We start from the raw sequence: 18,655 nt of genomic DNA, 5'->3' as shown, positions 1-18,655 counted from the left end.
CCAAACCGTGTTCTTCTCCACTGAACCCTTATGCCCATTTAAGAGTCAATGGTTTACTTCCCAACACCCAGCATTACATTTACTTCATAGCTTGAGTCTTGGAAAAGAAGGCTCATTACCACTGATGTATTGTTTTTGCAAAAAACTTCATCTTTCTTTAGTCTGTGGCTAGTGCACAGTGCAAACTGCAAACCCTTAAAAAAAATTTTTTTGGTCTTTTTTTCTTTTTATTTTTTTTTTCTGGATTATATTTGTTCTTCTTGACCAGCTCTGGTGAGGTATATGACTTGTATTCTGGTTCAGGATTCAGACCACACACAGGACTTTTGAATAAAAAGGGAAAAACATTCACCAGAGTCCTTGGGGGTCACCACAGAATAGATACCACAAAACAGATTCATCTCAACTAATCGTTTTGAACCTCTAATTATAGGGAAGGGTGTTTCTCATATTTTTCTATAGCATGGGTATGGTGTGTTTAAGCCTGCTGTAATTACGTAGACTCCCCACTATATAAATATATAAATATGAAAAATAAATAAATTATATTTAGCCTTTGGTGATTTACACTGTCAGCTTTTTGTTAAATTGTTTCCCAGGTCTAGGGCTTAGCAAAGGGAGCTCAATTCCATTTTCACAGGAACAACTCTTTCTCCTATGTGTCTCAAGCATTGGATACATGGTGCCAAGCTAGGCATTTGCTCCGAGCTGTATAGCCATCTCAGTTCATCACTGCTGCTGATTTTAACAATTGTACTGCCATCTTGTGCCCACTGTCAGCCAGGCAGCAAATAGTTCAGGTCCAAAAATATCCCCGTGTCTGCTTTCTTGGGCCTTGCATCAGCTTGCCCAGGTTGGGTTCTCAAAGATGTAGATGCTGAGACAGGAACTGATATGGAGGAGGCTTATCAGGGTGTGCTCTTGGTATTCAGGGAAGGGAAGAGATGGTGAATAAACAGGATTGGACAGAAGGAGAAGCTGAGTTATGATGTCGACTCAGGGGAGACCTCAGCCAACCCTACAGTGAGATCTGACATAGTGAGCCCCTTTAGAGCTGTGCTGAGCTGTCCTTTCCTTAGTGGTTTATTGAATACAGTATATGTTGGGGGAAATGGCTCTCTTCAGCCAAAGCAATCCTGGTTGGGGGCTGAAAGGTGAGGGCTTTCTGTGTCCAGCATCAGTGGAAGTAAATCCTTCCTTCCTGAAGGGGGATCTTGGCTGTGCATCCTAGAGTCTACAGCAACATTCTTACTTCTAAGTATATCGTGACAATGGCAAAATCAACACAGTTTGGTTTTCAAACCTGAAAAATTTCCCCCTGTATTACTATTATTCTGAACGCTTCCCATTTAAGAGAGCTCTTTGTGGTTATACATTTTCCTGGGTTGGTTCCCTCTACAGCCATAAGCACCAACTGTGATTAGTTTTCTTAATGCCTCTCTTTCTAGTCTGAGACCTTGTGTGGAAGATGCCATGATTTATCCTTTAAAGAAAAAAAATCACTCTGCCAGCACATACCAAAGGCTTCATCGTGTTCGTGGAATGTCTTCTGACTGGGTGACATCACAGTGTTTATTTATTAGGCTTCCTACCCATTGGTTTACTTTCTACAAACATTTATTAAAGGATATTGACCTTTAATATATTAAAGGTCATATATTCAAGGATAATGACCTGTAGATATTCCACTACTGTTATTTTCCCTCTATCACTTCATTTGCGTGCAAATCCCTAAAGTTTAAAAATTTCTCATAATATGTTTTGGGGAAAGCATCCAAGGTAATGGGCCTTGTTAGGGAGCTTCCATTAGCCTCTCCAAAGGACCCCATTTAAACTGAGATCAAATTACTTTTTATCCAAAAATATTGGATCACATTTATCCAAAAATATTTTTTGTCTTTTGTTAGAGTTTATCTCCAGGCGACTGAGCTGCTGCACCTCTCAGCACCTCTCGTGGCTCTCACGGCTCTGATTTTGAATCTGAGTATCATGTCCATGGCCTATTTCTGATCACTATGTAAATTTCATTTTTCTAAAATAAGATTTCATATTATTGTTAATACCTGCAGATTTGAAACGTTTTACATTAGATTTGGAAATCACCTTTGTTTCTCAATGACATTTCCAGAGAGAAAAAAAGTCTATCGTACTTCTCTTTCACTTCAACATCTGTGATTATCTTTCTGTAATTTCATTTTCTTGGCAATGGAAGAAGGGTTTTCTACTCCTTAGTTGGATAGTAATCAGTAGTCAGTAACTGTCAAAACACCACAGAGAAAGTATTCTTTTCCTGCCTTATAGTTCTTTAAAACATTAATGTGCCTTTAGAAATTACTCTAGAGATGTTTATAGAAAATTGTTAGTTTTGGGGGAAATGTGCCAGATGCGCATGTTGGTTGCACCTTAGGGTTCAAGTAAGAGCTTTGCAGTTGTCAGTTTTACTGCCCTGTGGGAAAACCACTGTCCCAATCCAAAGAGCGTGCTGTCCAGAGCCCCAAATCTGTCACAAGGACTGATTGCATGCAAAACTCTAAAAGACAATTCAGCACAATTTTCTGGGTAATAGAACATTTTTACAAGATTCCTTGGAAGGCCCAGTGTTGAATAAATAATGCAAACTCCCTTACACGCCAAGCTCTGCCATCACACAGCCTCTTCTGATAAAGCATTTGGTCCATACCATGCCCATTTTGATTCCCTTGAAAGAGAATTATGTTCCTGAAAATACTAATTTTTATAGCATGAATCAGTATATGACATAGTTCTGTGATATAAGTCCCAAGTGAAAAATTATTGAGGAGTTGTTTTGTAATATTAATAGGCATTTATGAAAAATAGAAACTAAAGGTGAAAGGTGGTTAGTGCTGTTATGGGTTGAATTGTGCCCCCCTGAAATTGCTATGTTGAAGTCTGAAACCCCAGTGTCTCAGAAGGTGACTGCATTTGGAGTGAGGGTCTTTAAAGAGATAATTAAGGTAAAATGAGTTCATGAATGTGGGCCCGAATATAGTATTACTGGCATCACTATAAAAAGAAGAAGCTTGGACCCAGACCTATATAAAAGGAGAGCAAGTACAGAGGGAGGAAGACCGTCTACACGCCAAGTGGAGGGGCCTCGGAAGAAACCCACTTGCCAACCTGACCTTGGACTCCTAGCTTCCAGAATTGGGAAAAAATTAATTTCTTTTCTTTAAGCCACTCAGATATTGGCATTTTGTTATGGCAGCCATAGCAACTAATACACTGTCTGCAACAACAACAAAATTTAATGAATTTTTTATTGTGGATTCAGCTATATTTTAGTTCTTAAAGCTTGCTATTTATTTAGCTTGAAATTTGGTTATAATTAGAGTGGGCCAATAACCTTACTAAATAAAATGGCATTTGGATTTCTTAAGCATATTTGAATTTCTTAAACTTCTACATGTCATCCAAGGAAGGTGGGGCAGCCAACAGTTTTGATATGATACTGTTTCTGATTAAGAAGATTTTAAAACAATACTTTGTTGATTAAATGAAAGCGTAACACAAGAACAATTTATGTCTTTCCAGTTTTCCCCTGATGTGTATATTAGCTTATTTTAATCCCAAGTTTTAACCTAATTGAACAGTGTAGACTGGGCTACAAGATTAATTGGGCAGAATTCAAAGGGGACATTTTTGAAAAGCAAGTCACTTTTGTAAAAGATCTACGAACATTAAAAAACTATACATTATGTCTGTTTGTAGTGATTGTTGATAAAGTACATCTTTCTCTAGGGAAGCTTTTGAATTATCTTAGCATAAATGATTGCAGAAACATTGTCATTTCTACATCATTAAGAATATATGAAAAGAAGTGCAAATGTGCAAAAATTCAGTTTAAATAAAAAATTTGCTATTGTAGTAGCTCCACCGCTTGCCATTTTCATGGCAGACTCTAACAATATTTAATTAAATTGGGTAAAATTGCTTAGGACCTGAATTTGTCCCTGCAAAATTCATATACTGAAGCCCTATGCCCCAGTTTGGCTGCATTTGGAGATAGAACCTTGAAGGAGGCAGTGAAGGTTAAATGAGGTCATATGGGTAGGGCCCTAATGCATGAGGACTCCTGTCCTTAGGCAAAGAGGCGGAGACACCAGGAGGGCTCATGCACAGAGGAATGGACTGGTGAGGACACAGTGAGAAGGCAGCCATCTGCAAGCCACGGAGAGAGGCTCCAGGAGACACCGAGCCTGCCTGCACCTTGATCCTTCGGTGTTGGACCTCCAGCCTCCTGAACTGCGATAAAATAAGTTTCTGTTATTTTTTCTACCCAGTCTGTGATATTTTGTTATGGCAGCCTGAGCAGACTAATAATTCAGACTGTAGGTATCTGTTGGAACATACTAGCAAGAGAGAGTCTATTTTACTTTCTAAAGAGAAATAGTTTTCAACACTGTATTTTGGTTTCATACTTAATAGACTAAGTCAATTTTGTGTTTATGTAGGGGAATATGGGATAAGGCCTGTTTTCATGTATGTACACTGTAAATGAATGTGAAGCCACCAGTTTATATTCATGTTTTTTTCTCAGAATCGTCAAATGTATTTTCAGAAAGGCAGTATCAGCAGAATATTTGAAGACATGTTTTCCAGAGACTGTTTTTATAAGTGAAAAATTTAATATCCATTGACTATGATGAAAAAAATACCTGACAAAAATCAGCGGTATGATTTGTGTACTTTTCCGTTACATATGGTAAGCAATGAAAAATACTATGTGTATAATTTATTTAAGTAATTTCTAAAATATTTCTAGTTCATTTGATTTCTGAGTATGGACTCCATGTTATTTTGGAGGAAAGTTGGTATTTTTCATTAAATGTTTATAGACATATACCATGATAGTTTAATATGGGTAATTATTTAAAGAATCATAACAATTCTCATATCTTTAAAATGTAGAGCAAAAAAAATGTAAATTTTATATTTTCTAATAATACTGTAATTTTAGTATAGTATTTTATTTATTTCCAGGATCATTTGTTTATGCATGCATGTTTGTGTGTTAAATACTTGCTCCATGACAAATACTTCCTAAATTATGGAAAGCATATATGTTTAGAGTGATAATATATATGGAAAAAAGTTACAGAAGTGTTTTGGTATCCCAGGTGATTGAATTTTATTTCAGCAGAAATTATAGAGAAGGTATAAGAATTATGATAAACATTAGCAGAATAGAATCTCCCTGGTGATGTTCTCTGGCATGTTGAAAAAGAGAGCGATACATGTAAGTGCCACTTGACAGAAAACATAGCCATATTGTTTCATTTTTTTTCATTCCATTCGGATTAAAAGTAGATTCAAACCAATTGGGAAAAACATACGGTGTAACACAAGGAATATCCCATTGTGATAGACATGAGATTTCTGAACATTAAGCTTACAAGTTCTACTAAACGTCATCAAAATCCCTAAAGTCCATGCCTGCGTGTTTCCAAGCCTGAAGTCCACTGCAAGTGGCCAGAGATGTTTTACTCTGTTTCACTGTAGCACCTATTCCTTTTAATTTGCTCTTCCACAGTGAGTTGTTCAAACTGGTCCTCCACTCTGGGAAATGAAGGCTTAGTTGCACATTCACTGCTCAGAGCATCAAAGCTTGTGTTTCCTGCTGCTCCTGCTTCACCATGCCAATGTTTGATGTTCTTCCCAAGTTCTCTTAAATACAAACATGGCATGTTTTTAATTGGATCTACAGACTCTATTAAATCAGGATCCTCATTCTTCTTGGAAAAAGCAGCAATTTTCACAGTGTTAGAAAAGAAGAAGCATAGATTCTTGTTATTTGAGTGGTTTTCTTTGATGTTTAAGGTATTTGTGTTAGGAGGAGAGGCCATTGAGCTGTTCCTCTTTCCTCTTAAGCTGCTACTGAGGACTGACTTGGGGGCAGACTGCACAGGACTGCCAGCAGTAGCTCTGCCAGCCTGCTTCTTGCAAGCCATAGCTGGTACATTCCTCGAGTACGTCTCTTCAGAGATCCTGGGTACACTTTCTAAGTTTTCAATCACATAGTCACTTGCAACACAGTTTGCTTCACTTGACAGTGGTAATAGATTAGGAAATTCTAAAATAGATGTCTTCTGCCTGCCATTATTCAGATCCGAGACTGCTACATAATTATTATTCTTCTTATTCAAATTCTCTTTATGATTTTCTGGTACCACCTCATCATCAGTGTCAGTAACCTGTATAACTTCTGCATCATCAAGCTCATTACCTGGTTCATTTTTCTCCTCAGCTATCTGAACAACCCCAATATTATTCTTGCTAACATCCATTTCACTTTTCCTCTTACTCTTTATTTCTTCAGCCTCATTCAGATTATCTGGCACATTCTTACTCCCTTCCTTCTCATCTTACTTTGCTTTATAACTTCCATTTCTTGGATTCCTGTAACATCTTTCTGACACATATGGATGTGCTGCAGATATGTCTCAAGGAGAGAAGTATCTTGCTCTTGTCCTTTATTTTCCAGAGTGTTATTGTGTTCTCTTAGTTCATCTTTAAATTCAGCAGATGCAGGGGCTGTCATTTCAGGTGGCCATTTCGGTTTGCTCATTTTGAGTTCTTCCTCAAGGGGAAAGGTTTTCTCAGGCAGCTTCCTAGATGGGGGCCAAATGATTTTTAGTTTTCTCCTCTCCCTGACTTTTCTCAGCTCATCCCTTTGCCCTTTGCTGTTCTCAGCATCTAAATGTTTGTTAAGATCCCTAAGTGTGGGGGTGTTTTCTATACTGTTTTTACACATATTTGGTGCTTCATTAGGAATACAGTCCACTGAGCTGCTCTGAATTTTGCAATTCCATCGGTCTTTATGCTGTTTGTGTCCAAAACCTTCATCATAATTTCCTTTAGATTTGAAAAGTTGCTCAAAGTGTGGTTTACAATATATTTGTCCATGAAGTGATGCATAATATCCCAAACTGCCAAAAAGTGAAAAAGAAAAAAAAATTAAACATTCTACATAGGTACTCTTCAAATTCATAGGGAATAAGAGAATTCATTATTTCCAAGAATGAGTCAGAGATTCAGTATAATTAATTTACTGGCAATAGGAAGAAGGTGCTTATTAATTCAGCATTCCTATTAGTTCATAGTTATCACTAAAACCCTACATGATACCTGTCCTACAGTATGAATTTCATGCTGTATGTCAGCTATTGGTATAATAGGTATGATAGTGTAATTAATATGCAGTTATAGGAGTTACAAAATGATAGGACTTAATCTTTGCCAACTCAGTGATTCATGTGAAGGGTTGCAATTTTTAATAAATTCTGAATATCACACACACAAAAATCAACTATTTGAACTTCCTGGCTAACTGGATTTTGAATGAAATGGAAAGCTTGCCTATGCAGCTGTTTGTCTGGCTTCTTTGGGGAGGTCACAGATAGAGAATCTGTTACAATTAATAGCAAATTTAGTTGAAGACAGCAGCATTGATTTTGAACACCTCTGAATCTCCGCATAAAAACAGATATATCAACAAGATAGCAAAACTTTAAACTTATGGATAAAATCTGTAACAAAGCTAAGTGACAAGGCATCTCCACTAATCCCAAAATACCAGGAGGTAAGGAAAAGTCCCCAAAGCCACAAGACTAGCATGATAGTCATCACATCTGTATGGCTGATAGCAGAGGGAAAAAAAGAAGGTGCCTGACGGACCTGAAAATATGAGACCACAGAATAGCCAGCCAGCATTTCCTGGAAAGTATCACATGACAATCAGAGAACAAGAGCTGAAATGGGGAAGGGCTTTGCCCTCACCAATCATCAGTAAGTGCAAGGGCCCTGGGGTAGGAAGACTGAAGAGGCTAGAGATGTCAAATTCCCAAAACTGACCCACTGGAATCCCCTTAGAACAAGATCCCCATGCTGAGAAGAAAAAAATATGGGAGTGGAAGAATGAAATTAAATTGAATAATGATGACAGAAATGAAAAAGAATGCCCCAAACAACATTGGGGAGAGGAATCTGAGCTGTGGGAAAGAAGAAAAGTATACATCTCTAGCAGTTTGTGAGACAGAAATTATAGGACTTGGTCATTGTTGGGGGTGGGTAGGGAATGAGGGAAAGGAAGGACTCAAAGGTGACTTCATGTGTCTGTCATTGAGTTACTTTGAATGTAATTTACTGAGAAAGTAGCATACAGATCAGGAAGTAAAAGGAAGGAATTTCAGTAGACAGAAGATAATGGGGCATATTGAATTTGTTGTACTTATGAGAAATCTAATTGGTGATATATACTAGTCATTGAGATAGAAGTATCTGATACACAAAGGAGGGAGCTGACTCATGGTACAGATTTCAGAGTTATTGACACATGAATGATGACTAAAGTCATGGGAGTGGATGTGATAAACCAGAAAGATTATATACAGTGAGAAAAATAAGTGCCCATCACAGAATTGTAAGCATCTCTACCACCTTGGTGATGGACAGAGAAAGAGTCCACCTACACAGGATTCTGAGAAGGAACCCCGAAGGCGGGAGGAAGACGATTATACTCTGGCGACATGGAACCCCAGGGAAAAGAACATTGCAATGACAGGTGGTTGACATTGTCAGTTAAAGTCAGGCAAGATACAGTCTGAGAGATGTCCACTGGATTCAGCAAAATAATTACATTTCAGCATCTCAGACAATAGCTACAAGTGCTACATTCATTTAAGTACATTTATGTCAAGAGTTTTGGAGAAATGAGTGAGCTTGTCACTGTGTTGACATAGTGCTTCTGTTGCACCAGAGAATAAACAGAGTATTTATCTGACAGTGACCTTATTCTAAATTCTATGTATTTATTGATTTGTTTATGTAGATGCAGTAGCCCAAACATAGGTAAACTCCAGCCAACCACCTATTTTTGTGTATGAAGTTTTACTGGACTAGAGCAGGGACCATCAGTTTACAGCCACGCCCATTTGCTTAGCTGTCTGTGGCTGCTTTTGCCTCTACAGGAAAGTTCAATAGTGATGGAAACAATATGGCATGCAGAGCTGAAAATATCTACTATCCGACTTTTACAGAATAAGCTTACTTACTCCTAATGTGTAATCTAGACTTTAGATGAAGGTAATAATTAACAAATCTTGATTTGCACAGTAACCCTTGATTTTTCTTATCAACGTGGGTTCCATGTTTGGACAGAAGGGACCCTTCTCAATTTCACTGGGAAAGCACAATCTCAAAAGGAGGAAGGTCACAGCCATCCTGGGTAAAACGCAACAGAGCACGAACACCTTTTGGTGGCTGTGTTAACTGTTGACAGCAAGATCTGGAAAAGTCTAAATCTTCATGTTATTAGACTAAGGCAGGTTCTTCAAAGATTTGTACCGCACAGCACACGACACTTTACCTCAGTTTACTGTCACAGTTGTGGCATCTGAAGCAGGACTCATGGAAAATCTGCATGTCGGCTATGAGGCACTCCTCTGGATAAACTGTCTTTTGACAAAGTATACATATTTCCTTGTCTGGGAGCAGCAGTTTCTAAAAATGAAAATTTACAAGAGCTTATGAGGTGCTAAATTTAAGCAGATTATAAAAACAAAAGAGATGACAACATACTAATTGGCCATGTAGTGCAAGTAGGAAGCTCTCAGACTGGTGTCCTCATTGTGCTTCTCTGGACACAGCCCATCCTCAGGCTCTGGTCCAATCAGCATTTCTCTAGTGTCTGTACTATTATTTATGCATTGAACAAGCTGAATTTTATTAAAGGAAACATACATGAGTAAAATATGTTCATTAACTTCAATACGTTAGAAAGAAAATACAGTAAACTCACCACAGAGAGCCCTGAGATCATTCATTCTAGATAACCAGACCCCTCATGGACATGAAGGTTTACACCCATCTTGATCCAAAGTTTTAGTTTTTTAAAGCATGCTGGAGAGATTTTTCTGAAAGACATGCATATCTTCTCAAGCTAAGGATATTGCATTTGCTTAAATATTTCCTTGATGACTTAGCATTCACTCTCTGACACCAATTCTTAACTTTAATGCAATGAGACTTTTGAATACATCAAAATCAGGGCCATTTGTCCTTAATATAAGTGACTTTAGATTTTAGGGCTTTTTGGATTCTTGAGTCTGCCTTTTACAGTTTTCCTTCCTCTTCTCTTGCGCTGAAGCACCTACAAGCCCCATGCGGCCACTCTCCTTGAATGCAAGTCCTGTGAATAATAGTCATATTACTAGCCAGTGTTTGCATGTGGTTCAAAACTGGCACGGAACTTTCACCTCAGTATTGTTTTGACCCTCACAGGGACTGTGTGAGAATAACTAAGCTCTCATACTAGTTACATGAAAGATCATATGTGCTCAGGGATTTTGTTGCAAATAAATATACGCACTTCAGTGCTTGATGCTCAATTTGGGCTACTAAGTAATCTCCTTTGTGTGTGTTTTTTTTTTTTTTTTTGGTTCTAGGAGGAGACACATTTCTCTATTTAACAGCATTTTTTGTGTATTTTCTATATCTTTTCTAGCTATCTTCACAGAACTGAGCATTTGAAATTAATTAGACAGCTTTGCCTCATCATGCCAGAAGCAAGCATATTAGAAATCATATTAACTTGATAAACTAGACACATATGTTGCAAATAGGCTAGAGGCATAACTGCTCATCTCAACAGTCATTTTAAGCCTGCTATTTCTTTCAGTTTCCCTAAAGAAATGGACTACACCAGTGATGCATGTTAATTATGTCAAACCCTTTTATTGTGAAGCCTTGTTACTTTTAAAAAAGCAGGGAAATGTAAAGAAACCACCTATTCTCTGATGCTAAAAATATGTACTCAGTTCATATGTTTTAAATCTCCCTCCTTCCAAACCTAATCAAATGTTAAAAATGTATTGTCCATGTTCATCTGTGAACGAGGCCAATTGAGCTGTCATCTGGGGTTTAAGAAAGATAAAAAAAAAAATCAGTTGTAGGAAAGAAAGTGGCCTGAGGCAAAGCTAACTCTATCCAACTCAACAACAATAATTAAGTATACAAAAGGCCTAATTCCATACCTACTCTTTTGTCAGAGATATCAATCAATAAAAACCCTTAAAGCACTTAGGAAGACTGTAAATTCCTCCTTGTACTATTACCAGGCTGCATGGAAATCAAATGCAAACTCTACTTAATTCTGGCAGTTAAAATGACCTCAATAATAGGTCAAGGGATATACCTAATATTGTCTTTAAAAAGTACTAAGAATGTGCTATAGGTGTACAATTATTAATAAGTGTACAGTTAAACATAATCATGAATACTATCACAATAACAGCTGTTATTATATTATCAAAAGCCTATTTACCTTAACAAATAAATGATCTCTATAATCTACATAATAGTATTTGTTATTCTCACACAGTGCAGGTGAACCATGTTCCATGCTTAAGAGAAAGTAGTAAAAGCAAACATTGTAAGAAAAGGGTGTCAGCAAATAGGGGAAGCTGTTAGTTTTCATTTAATATGAAACTGCAAGTCATCTTAGCTATGGCATGGGTTAATGTTACTTCATGCTTTCCAAGCTCATTTACCACTTATAAATGCAGATTCTTCTTGGAAGGCAGTTCTCATCTCTGTTGCAGAAGAATCTGAGGTTGCATATCCCAGGTTTTTTAAAGACTCTTTGACTCTCCTGCCACGTCTCTTGAAAATTCCTCCTGAGTTCTTTAGGTGAATCAGAAACATCTAAAATGTGGCCAGCGATGGCGTCTTCATAGGTTGGTGGGGCATGCTTGAAGTCAAAGCCAGATTTGCCAGCTTCTGAGTTATGTGGTGAAGAAACTGTCATCTTCAACCCCACAACTTGACTCTCAAATGCATCCACACCTGAGAAATGCTCACTTAGGGACCTTGTTTCAGAGCATATGCTAGGCTGCTTAACAGGAATTTTTTCTTGCAGTTCCCTAGGATGATTGCCTGAAAAGCCTGTAAAACTAGAGTTCTCTGAAGATGTTAATCCAAATTCCTCCTTACAAAATGTATGACTTTCTAGTGTTATATTATGGTTTGCTTCTCCATTTACATAAACTCTTCTCTTTGACTTTGCTTCCAAAACTGGGCCATCCTCAAATTCCCTGACCATCTGTTTATTTCATTTTCACAGTCATTCATGAAATTTTCAGCCATTTGAACAGTTTGGTTGGCTGCTTCCTATCTCTGTGTGTGCTCTGACCTGAGGGGCCCTTCAACTTTGTGGATGATTTCAACTGCGTCAAAACATTCAGTATCTGGCCCTATACACCCAGAGGAACTTATTCTGTCTTTGTGGATGTAAGTCGCCCTTTTCCCTACTTTCCTAACTTCCTCTTGCGCTTCCATGGATTCTCTGAAGGAACTACTATCAACATGATTTACACTTACCGGTATTGTAATTATAGGTGGAGAGTCCCTACGACGAGTTTCTATCTTAATTTGGCGACAAAGTGTTGCAGGAGATGTGATCTTTCTCAAAACTTCCTCTGAGGACCTGATAGAGTCTAAGGACTGATTTTCAAATTTATGCCGCATGCTGGAGACATCCCCAGCTTGGATATCTACTTCCACAGCCTTGATTTCCTTTCCTTCTTCTCCTTGTATGCTGTCCAGATTTTCTGTCTCAAAAAGAAAACACGCTGAACAAACATCTACACCATTGATCTCCTCCTGTTTTACAGCTTGTGATTTGACTGTTTCTTCAGAGTCATCTTTTATGGTATCAAGGGGCCGAGTTTCAAAGAGCCAAGTACAGGCTTTGATATCTCCCTTAGGAATTTCTTCACTGTCTGTCATTAATGAGACTTTTTCATAAAGAGACTCCATTGGCTGGCTACAGGTTTTGACATTCCCTTTAATGATATCTGTAGCTTGTTCAATTTTACTTTCTACTTCCATATTACTAAAATATTTAATTGAATCAAGAGGTTGGGTTTCAAACAACCACTTAGCAGATTTCACATTTCCAGTCTGTATGTCCTGAGCAGATATTCCTCTGATTATTTGAAAGTTATGAATGCTTTCATCAAACTGGTCAATGGGCCTTGTTTCAAAAAGCCACCTGCAGCTTCTTACTTCACCTCTTAGGATTTCTTCTTGCTGGACTGTCTTTACCTGATGACATTTTCCAAGGTGATCTTGAATAGCATGTAATGGTGTTGTTTCAAAGAGTGATTTATTTAATTCTACAGCACCTCTTGTGACTCCTTTCACCTCTATCTTATGTGATGCATCAAATTTAATTAAATTGTTTGACTCAAAGGTATTTGTGTAATTTCTGATATCTCCTCTGTCAACCTCTTCAAGTTTCACTGTTCGTATGTACTCTTTTTTATCTTCTCTAATCTCTTCCAGAGGTTGGGTTTCGAAAATCCACTTTTGGTGCCTAACATCCCCCTTTTCTTCTTCAGAGGTGGTAATTTTTTGAAGTTTACCTACATCAGGGCTATCTTTTAAAGCTTCTATTGGAAGTGTTTGAAATAGAGGCTTGGTAGTTTGTACATCGCCCCCTATTATCTCTTCAGATCTTACAGAATCTGCGTCGGGAACTTCCTTTAGAATGTCTGATGGCTGTGTTTCAAACATCCAACACTTTCTGGAGACATCTGTACCCATAATTGTTTCCTTCTCAATCATGTCCTCTTCTGACTCTTTGATTTTCTCCAAAGGCTGAGTTTCAAACAACCACTTTGCCCTGCTCACCCCACCTTTGACCTTTTCTTCCATGGATATTTCTTGGATGACTTTAATTTCTGTGATATCCTTATTGATTGTGTCCAAGGGCTGTGTTTCAAGCCCTTGTGCTGTTTTCACATCCCCCTTTTCAACATCTTCTCTGTGAACAGTTTTAATTTCTAGCGTTTGACCTAAACCATCTCTAATAACACAGAATGGTTGAGTTTCAAAACATTTTATGCTTTGCTTAACATTTCCCTTAATTTCTTGGAGCTCAGACCTGAGCTGCAGTAAGTGAACCTGATCCACTGTATGAAACTGTCCAAGTTGATCCAGATGTAGAGTTTCAAACATGTCTCTCACAGTCTTGACATCCCCGCCAATTATATCCTTTATGGAATATACCCCTGGTTCTTCTTGACTTGGATGCATTTTATTCATTGAATCTAATGGCTTTGTTTCAAACATCCATCTGGCTGTACAAACATCTCCTCTGGCTAGCTCAAGAATTTTCTCAGCATTTTCTTCAGTACCAGAAGAATGATCCCCCAGCATATCTATGGGTTGTGTTTCAAACATCCATGTGGTATATTTCACATCACCACCAGCAATGATTTCTTGATCAGCAATGCCCTTGGAGATGTTACCTTCCTCTGGGGAGCCATTGTTGATGGCATCTAAAGGCTGATTTTCAAAACTCCACCTCATGGACTGTACCTCCCCCTTCAGAATCTCATTCCACTCCAAAAGTTCTCTTTCTGAGTTCAGGCCTTTTGGACAACTGACATTTGTGTTTTCAAAAACATACCGGGCTTGCTGAACATCTGCAGAAACTGAGCTGCTTGGATTCACTTGACTAGAAACTATCTCAGAAACCTGACTGATATAATCTTTTTCTAAGTTCTTCCTTAACTCCGAATGGATGTGTTTATATAAATGGTTTAGCTCATACAAATTTCTTTGTTTAGAACATAATTCTTTGGAGACTGGTGGCATTCTAGGAGGGCTGGGGAATTCAGGGGACTGGGAAAATGCCATCACATCTATTGGAGTTTGAAGGCTTCCGGGTGGGGGAGGAGGAAATTCTTCTGTCCCTCCTGAAGGAACGGTATTATCTTGCACCAGTGTTGAGGAAGTGGCCCTGTGGTCACTAGTTAGTCTGGTCAATGTTTCCTTCCTCTGGCTGATTGGAGTACAAGAAGTCGAAGAGGTATCCACAATGGATGATGGCTTAAGAGTCTCTTCATAGTCACTTCCAATCTTTAAGAGAGAGAAAATCAGATGTTATAAAGATGAGTGTATTGGTAAAGACTTAAAAGGCACTGCCCTTCACTGGTCCAGCTGCTATGACATCCCCACTGGGGGCAGCAGATGACGTGCTCCATCTGGAGGCCTACTTAGCAGCAATATTCAGTGTCTGCCTCTGTCTCTCCTATAAGCCATTTCTACGTTTAGAGTTCTACTCCCTATTCAATACTCTATTCAATTAATGACTCAGCATTTTAACATTTACACATAATCTTGGTTATTTTTCCTCCTGTACTTCATGTGCTATGCAGAGTAATCTAGAGGGAAACAATAAAAGTCTTAAAATACTTTTGAGGGTTGTTTTCTTTTCCTTGGAATTTTAAACAGACCAGAGTAAGTATCTGACATTTAAAATTGACTTTGTTACTTTAACTAATGTTGGTTATTAAACTTTAGGGCAGACATACTTTTTACTTCCCTAATTTTATCTAGTGAGAAAAGTTTAAATTTTCTCTACCACTTTCCTCACATAGAATAATATTCTCCTTAGAGAACAGAATAGGCACTGGTTCAGGATATTTTTCTGTTGGAAAAAACCTCTGCCAACATTCAATAATTTGAAAATGCTATGTATTTACATCAGTTTTGCATTTAATATGTTTCTGTGTAGAGAAATTGTCTTACCTTATTAATCTGCTTGGCTGGGGCTGTCTCTTTGTCAGAATAAAGGGTCTTTTCCTGAGCAAACTTTTCAAATTGCTCTTTTAAAACCTTAACCGAAATCTTCGGAATGTCTTCATCCTCAGGTGTATCAATGACTACAGACAGAGAACACCAGTGATATTATGTAACTAAGAAACACAATGTTTGACAAGAAATTATAATGCTAAGGGAAACATCCCGTAAAAAGATTCAAGGCACAAATGTATTCATATGGCACTATTTCATTCTGCAAGTTAGTATCTGTCAAGAAATAGAAGAAGAAAAATGGCAGTGGTTATCTCTGGATGGGAAGTCATAAGTGATGAAAGTGTTGTTTATTTTAATGTATATATTTACTAAATTTTCTACAAGCATGTCAGGAAAAATAATTAAAAGACAGCAGAAGAACAGAAAATACCTACTTCCTTAAGCAAAACCAAAATACAGATATAGTCAAGTAATATTTGGGTCACAGTTGGCTTAAATCTTCCCTTTTAGCTCTTCAGGAAAGTCAAACTTCTCTTTCCCCTTTTATAGGCAAGACAAACTATACCCATCTTATGCAAACTTACGCCGACTTGCCTGTAATCTAATCTCATATCTGTAGATTGAAGAACTGGACTTAAGAGTGCTTAAATCTATTATTAAAAGTAATGCAATCAAGATAATATTTCTATAATCAGGGAACTGGTACACACCAAGTGTTATTCTAGGTCTGTGAGGCAAGAAGCAATTCAGAGGTGACTGGTTTATTCCCTTCTAGACTTTGAGGATGAATACATCACAGGGTTGATGGGCAATGAACTATTTTAGAAGCTTATTGCATCTATTACCACAGTCAGAACCTAATTATATATAGAAATCCTACCCTGCCCTCTTTGGGACCATGAGTCATAGTTACTACTCCTACATAGTGAGAGGATTGTGCTCTGGAAGTTCTCCTTTCAAACATAGGAGAAAGATATACTGGGATTAAATAATACTAGATTGTTACCTGTTTCTTGAACATATTGATGGATCTGAGAAGCTTGGTTTATTTCCTCAGTGTGCTTTTGAAGATGAGAGACCTGTTTTAAATAAATAGTTGTTCTTAAGAAGTCAGATATTTCAGTACTGCACACACATTCTTCATTTCACAGTGATTTTCATCCAAGACTTCAGTGCACCCTGAGAAACGCTAATTAAACGTCTATCACTTATTTTAATGTGTGGACTCCTGCTGGAACAGAACATGTATGAATTGGCACCTAAGATGCATTCATTTTTAGGGTGCTTGCATTATTTGTCAGAGACTGTCAACTCCAAAGTGAGGGAAGACACTGATCTTGTGGATATTAAATACATAAGGACATTAAAAGCAATTGCTTACAACAAAATTCTGGGAACTGTTTGGAAAGTATTGTCTTTCTAAGTAATTACCGTTTCTGTTCCAACAACATCAATTTTGTGTGTTTCGGAAGATTCTTGTTCATTTCTTTCCATTTCCTGGCTGCTTCTTGAAATGTCGACCTGGTTGCTATGGATCACCTCCTGAAAATTAATAAATGAATGAGTGAATGAATAGACAGTGCCTTAATAAAAGTCTGCAAAGTTTAACTTTTTTTTGTTAATGCAGTTTCAGTGATAGAGTCTTCTGGAAAAAAAATAGGGTTGCTCAGTATCGTAGTTTGCTTGGCTGCTGTAACAAATTACTACAAACGTAGTGGCTCACAACTGCACAGACTTAGTATCTTAAGGTTCTGTAAGTCACAAGCCCTGAATGGGTCTCAGAGCTGAATGAATGTCGACAGGTGTCACAAGGCATGCTTTAGGAGCCAGTATTCCGCCTGCTCTTCTTAGTAAGTAACAGTATGAGAAAAGTGAACTGCAAAAAGAAAATGCACATCCTTGATAAAAAAGAAATACATTTTGTTGTTATAGAGAGACATGCCAGTCTTCAAGTTGGCCATTTAGTTTGATGACACTGCCAGAGTTCTATTGAAGAATATAACCATTAAGCATAACTAATATAAACAGACTATAATTATGCTAGCATGCATCTTTCACTCTTTATTCTTGATTTTGGTTCAGTTAGTACAGGTGACCCTGGTTAAATGGAAGCTTAAAGTTCCTGTTCATTCTGGTGATCCAGCCCTGCTGTTCCTACAGAATGTGATATGACACAAGTATATGATCGGTTGACTGATAGATATGATGAGGCAGTTGGCATCCTGCTAAAAATCTTAGCATCAAAATACAAAGATATAGACAGATGACTTCCCAAGAGAGCATGACTTTGAACTTGTTTGAAGTTGGGAGTTCACCTTTCTCTTGAGATCTACATGACTCTAAATAAATACTATTTTTGAGGTCTGATTTTTAAAAATTTGTCTTAGAGAAAAGTCAGATGAGCAAAGCTGCATCTTTATTATAAGCCAAATAGGAGCACTAAAGGGTTTTTTAAAAATACAGGTTAGTCTTAAGCTCTCAAACTCTAATAATTTAAACCAAGGATAAGTTTCAAATTAATTTATGAGATCTGACTTGTTATATATTTATTTCTTTTTGCTAGTGGACTTGTAGTGTCTGGCTTTTTTCTCCTAAGGGTATTTGGTAGATGGGGTGAAAGTTCTGATTAAGTAAGTGGTAGTCAGACATTGACTGAAAGGTAGATGGTAGATCTGATCTTTTTACACCTTTCCAGGAGGGAGAATCAAGAAAAAAAGTTGAGGCCCTCCAGAAAGTCCTACAGAAAATTGAAGGCAAAATGTAAGTTTACACTTGAAAATTTAGATTATATTTCATTAGATGTGCTAATTAACAAGATGGAGGAATCTTTTCACAATATATACATTTATCAATTCATGTTGATGTACATTTTAAATATAATTTTATCAGTTATACCTTAATGAAGCTGAAAAAAATGTAGATGATCTCTCATTTAACTGAAGCCCAGTGTAAGTTTTTTCCTAAGCAGAATGGTTTTCTAGTCCGTGTTAATGATTCACATGCATCCAATGACATTTAATAACATGACTGGCAC

General features: G+C 37.5%; 1 protein-coding gene across 1 annotated transcript; it reads right to left on the bottom strand.

The window, feature by feature from the left end:
• Window positions 1-5,126: 5,126 nt before the first annotated feature.
• LOC118925732 (xin actin-binding repeat-containing protein 2-like) lies at window positions 5,127-17,305 on the bottom strand. The gene is given in 9 exon segments (XM_057497619.1): window positions 5,127-6,400; window positions 6,403-6,947; window positions 9,386-9,503; window positions 11,568-11,643; window positions 11,645-12,114; window positions 12,117-14,943; window positions 15,616-15,749; window positions 16,628-16,700; window positions 17,053-17,305. Coding segments are annotated over 9 exon segments (5,205 nt in total). The 5' UTR covers window positions 17,116-17,305; the 3' UTR covers window positions 5,127-5,501.
• Between the last annotated feature and the right edge of the window lie 1,350 nt (window positions 17,306-18,655).

Source organism: Manis pentadactyla, chromosome 1, assembly GCF_030020395.1.
Source record: "Manis pentadactyla isolate mManPen7 chromosome 1, mManPen7.hap1, whole genome shotgun sequence".
Taxonomy (NCBI): Eukaryota; Metazoa; Chordata; class Mammalia; order Pholidota; family Manidae; genus Manis; species Manis pentadactyla.
This window is presented reverse-complemented; position numbering and strand designations above follow the sequence as displayed.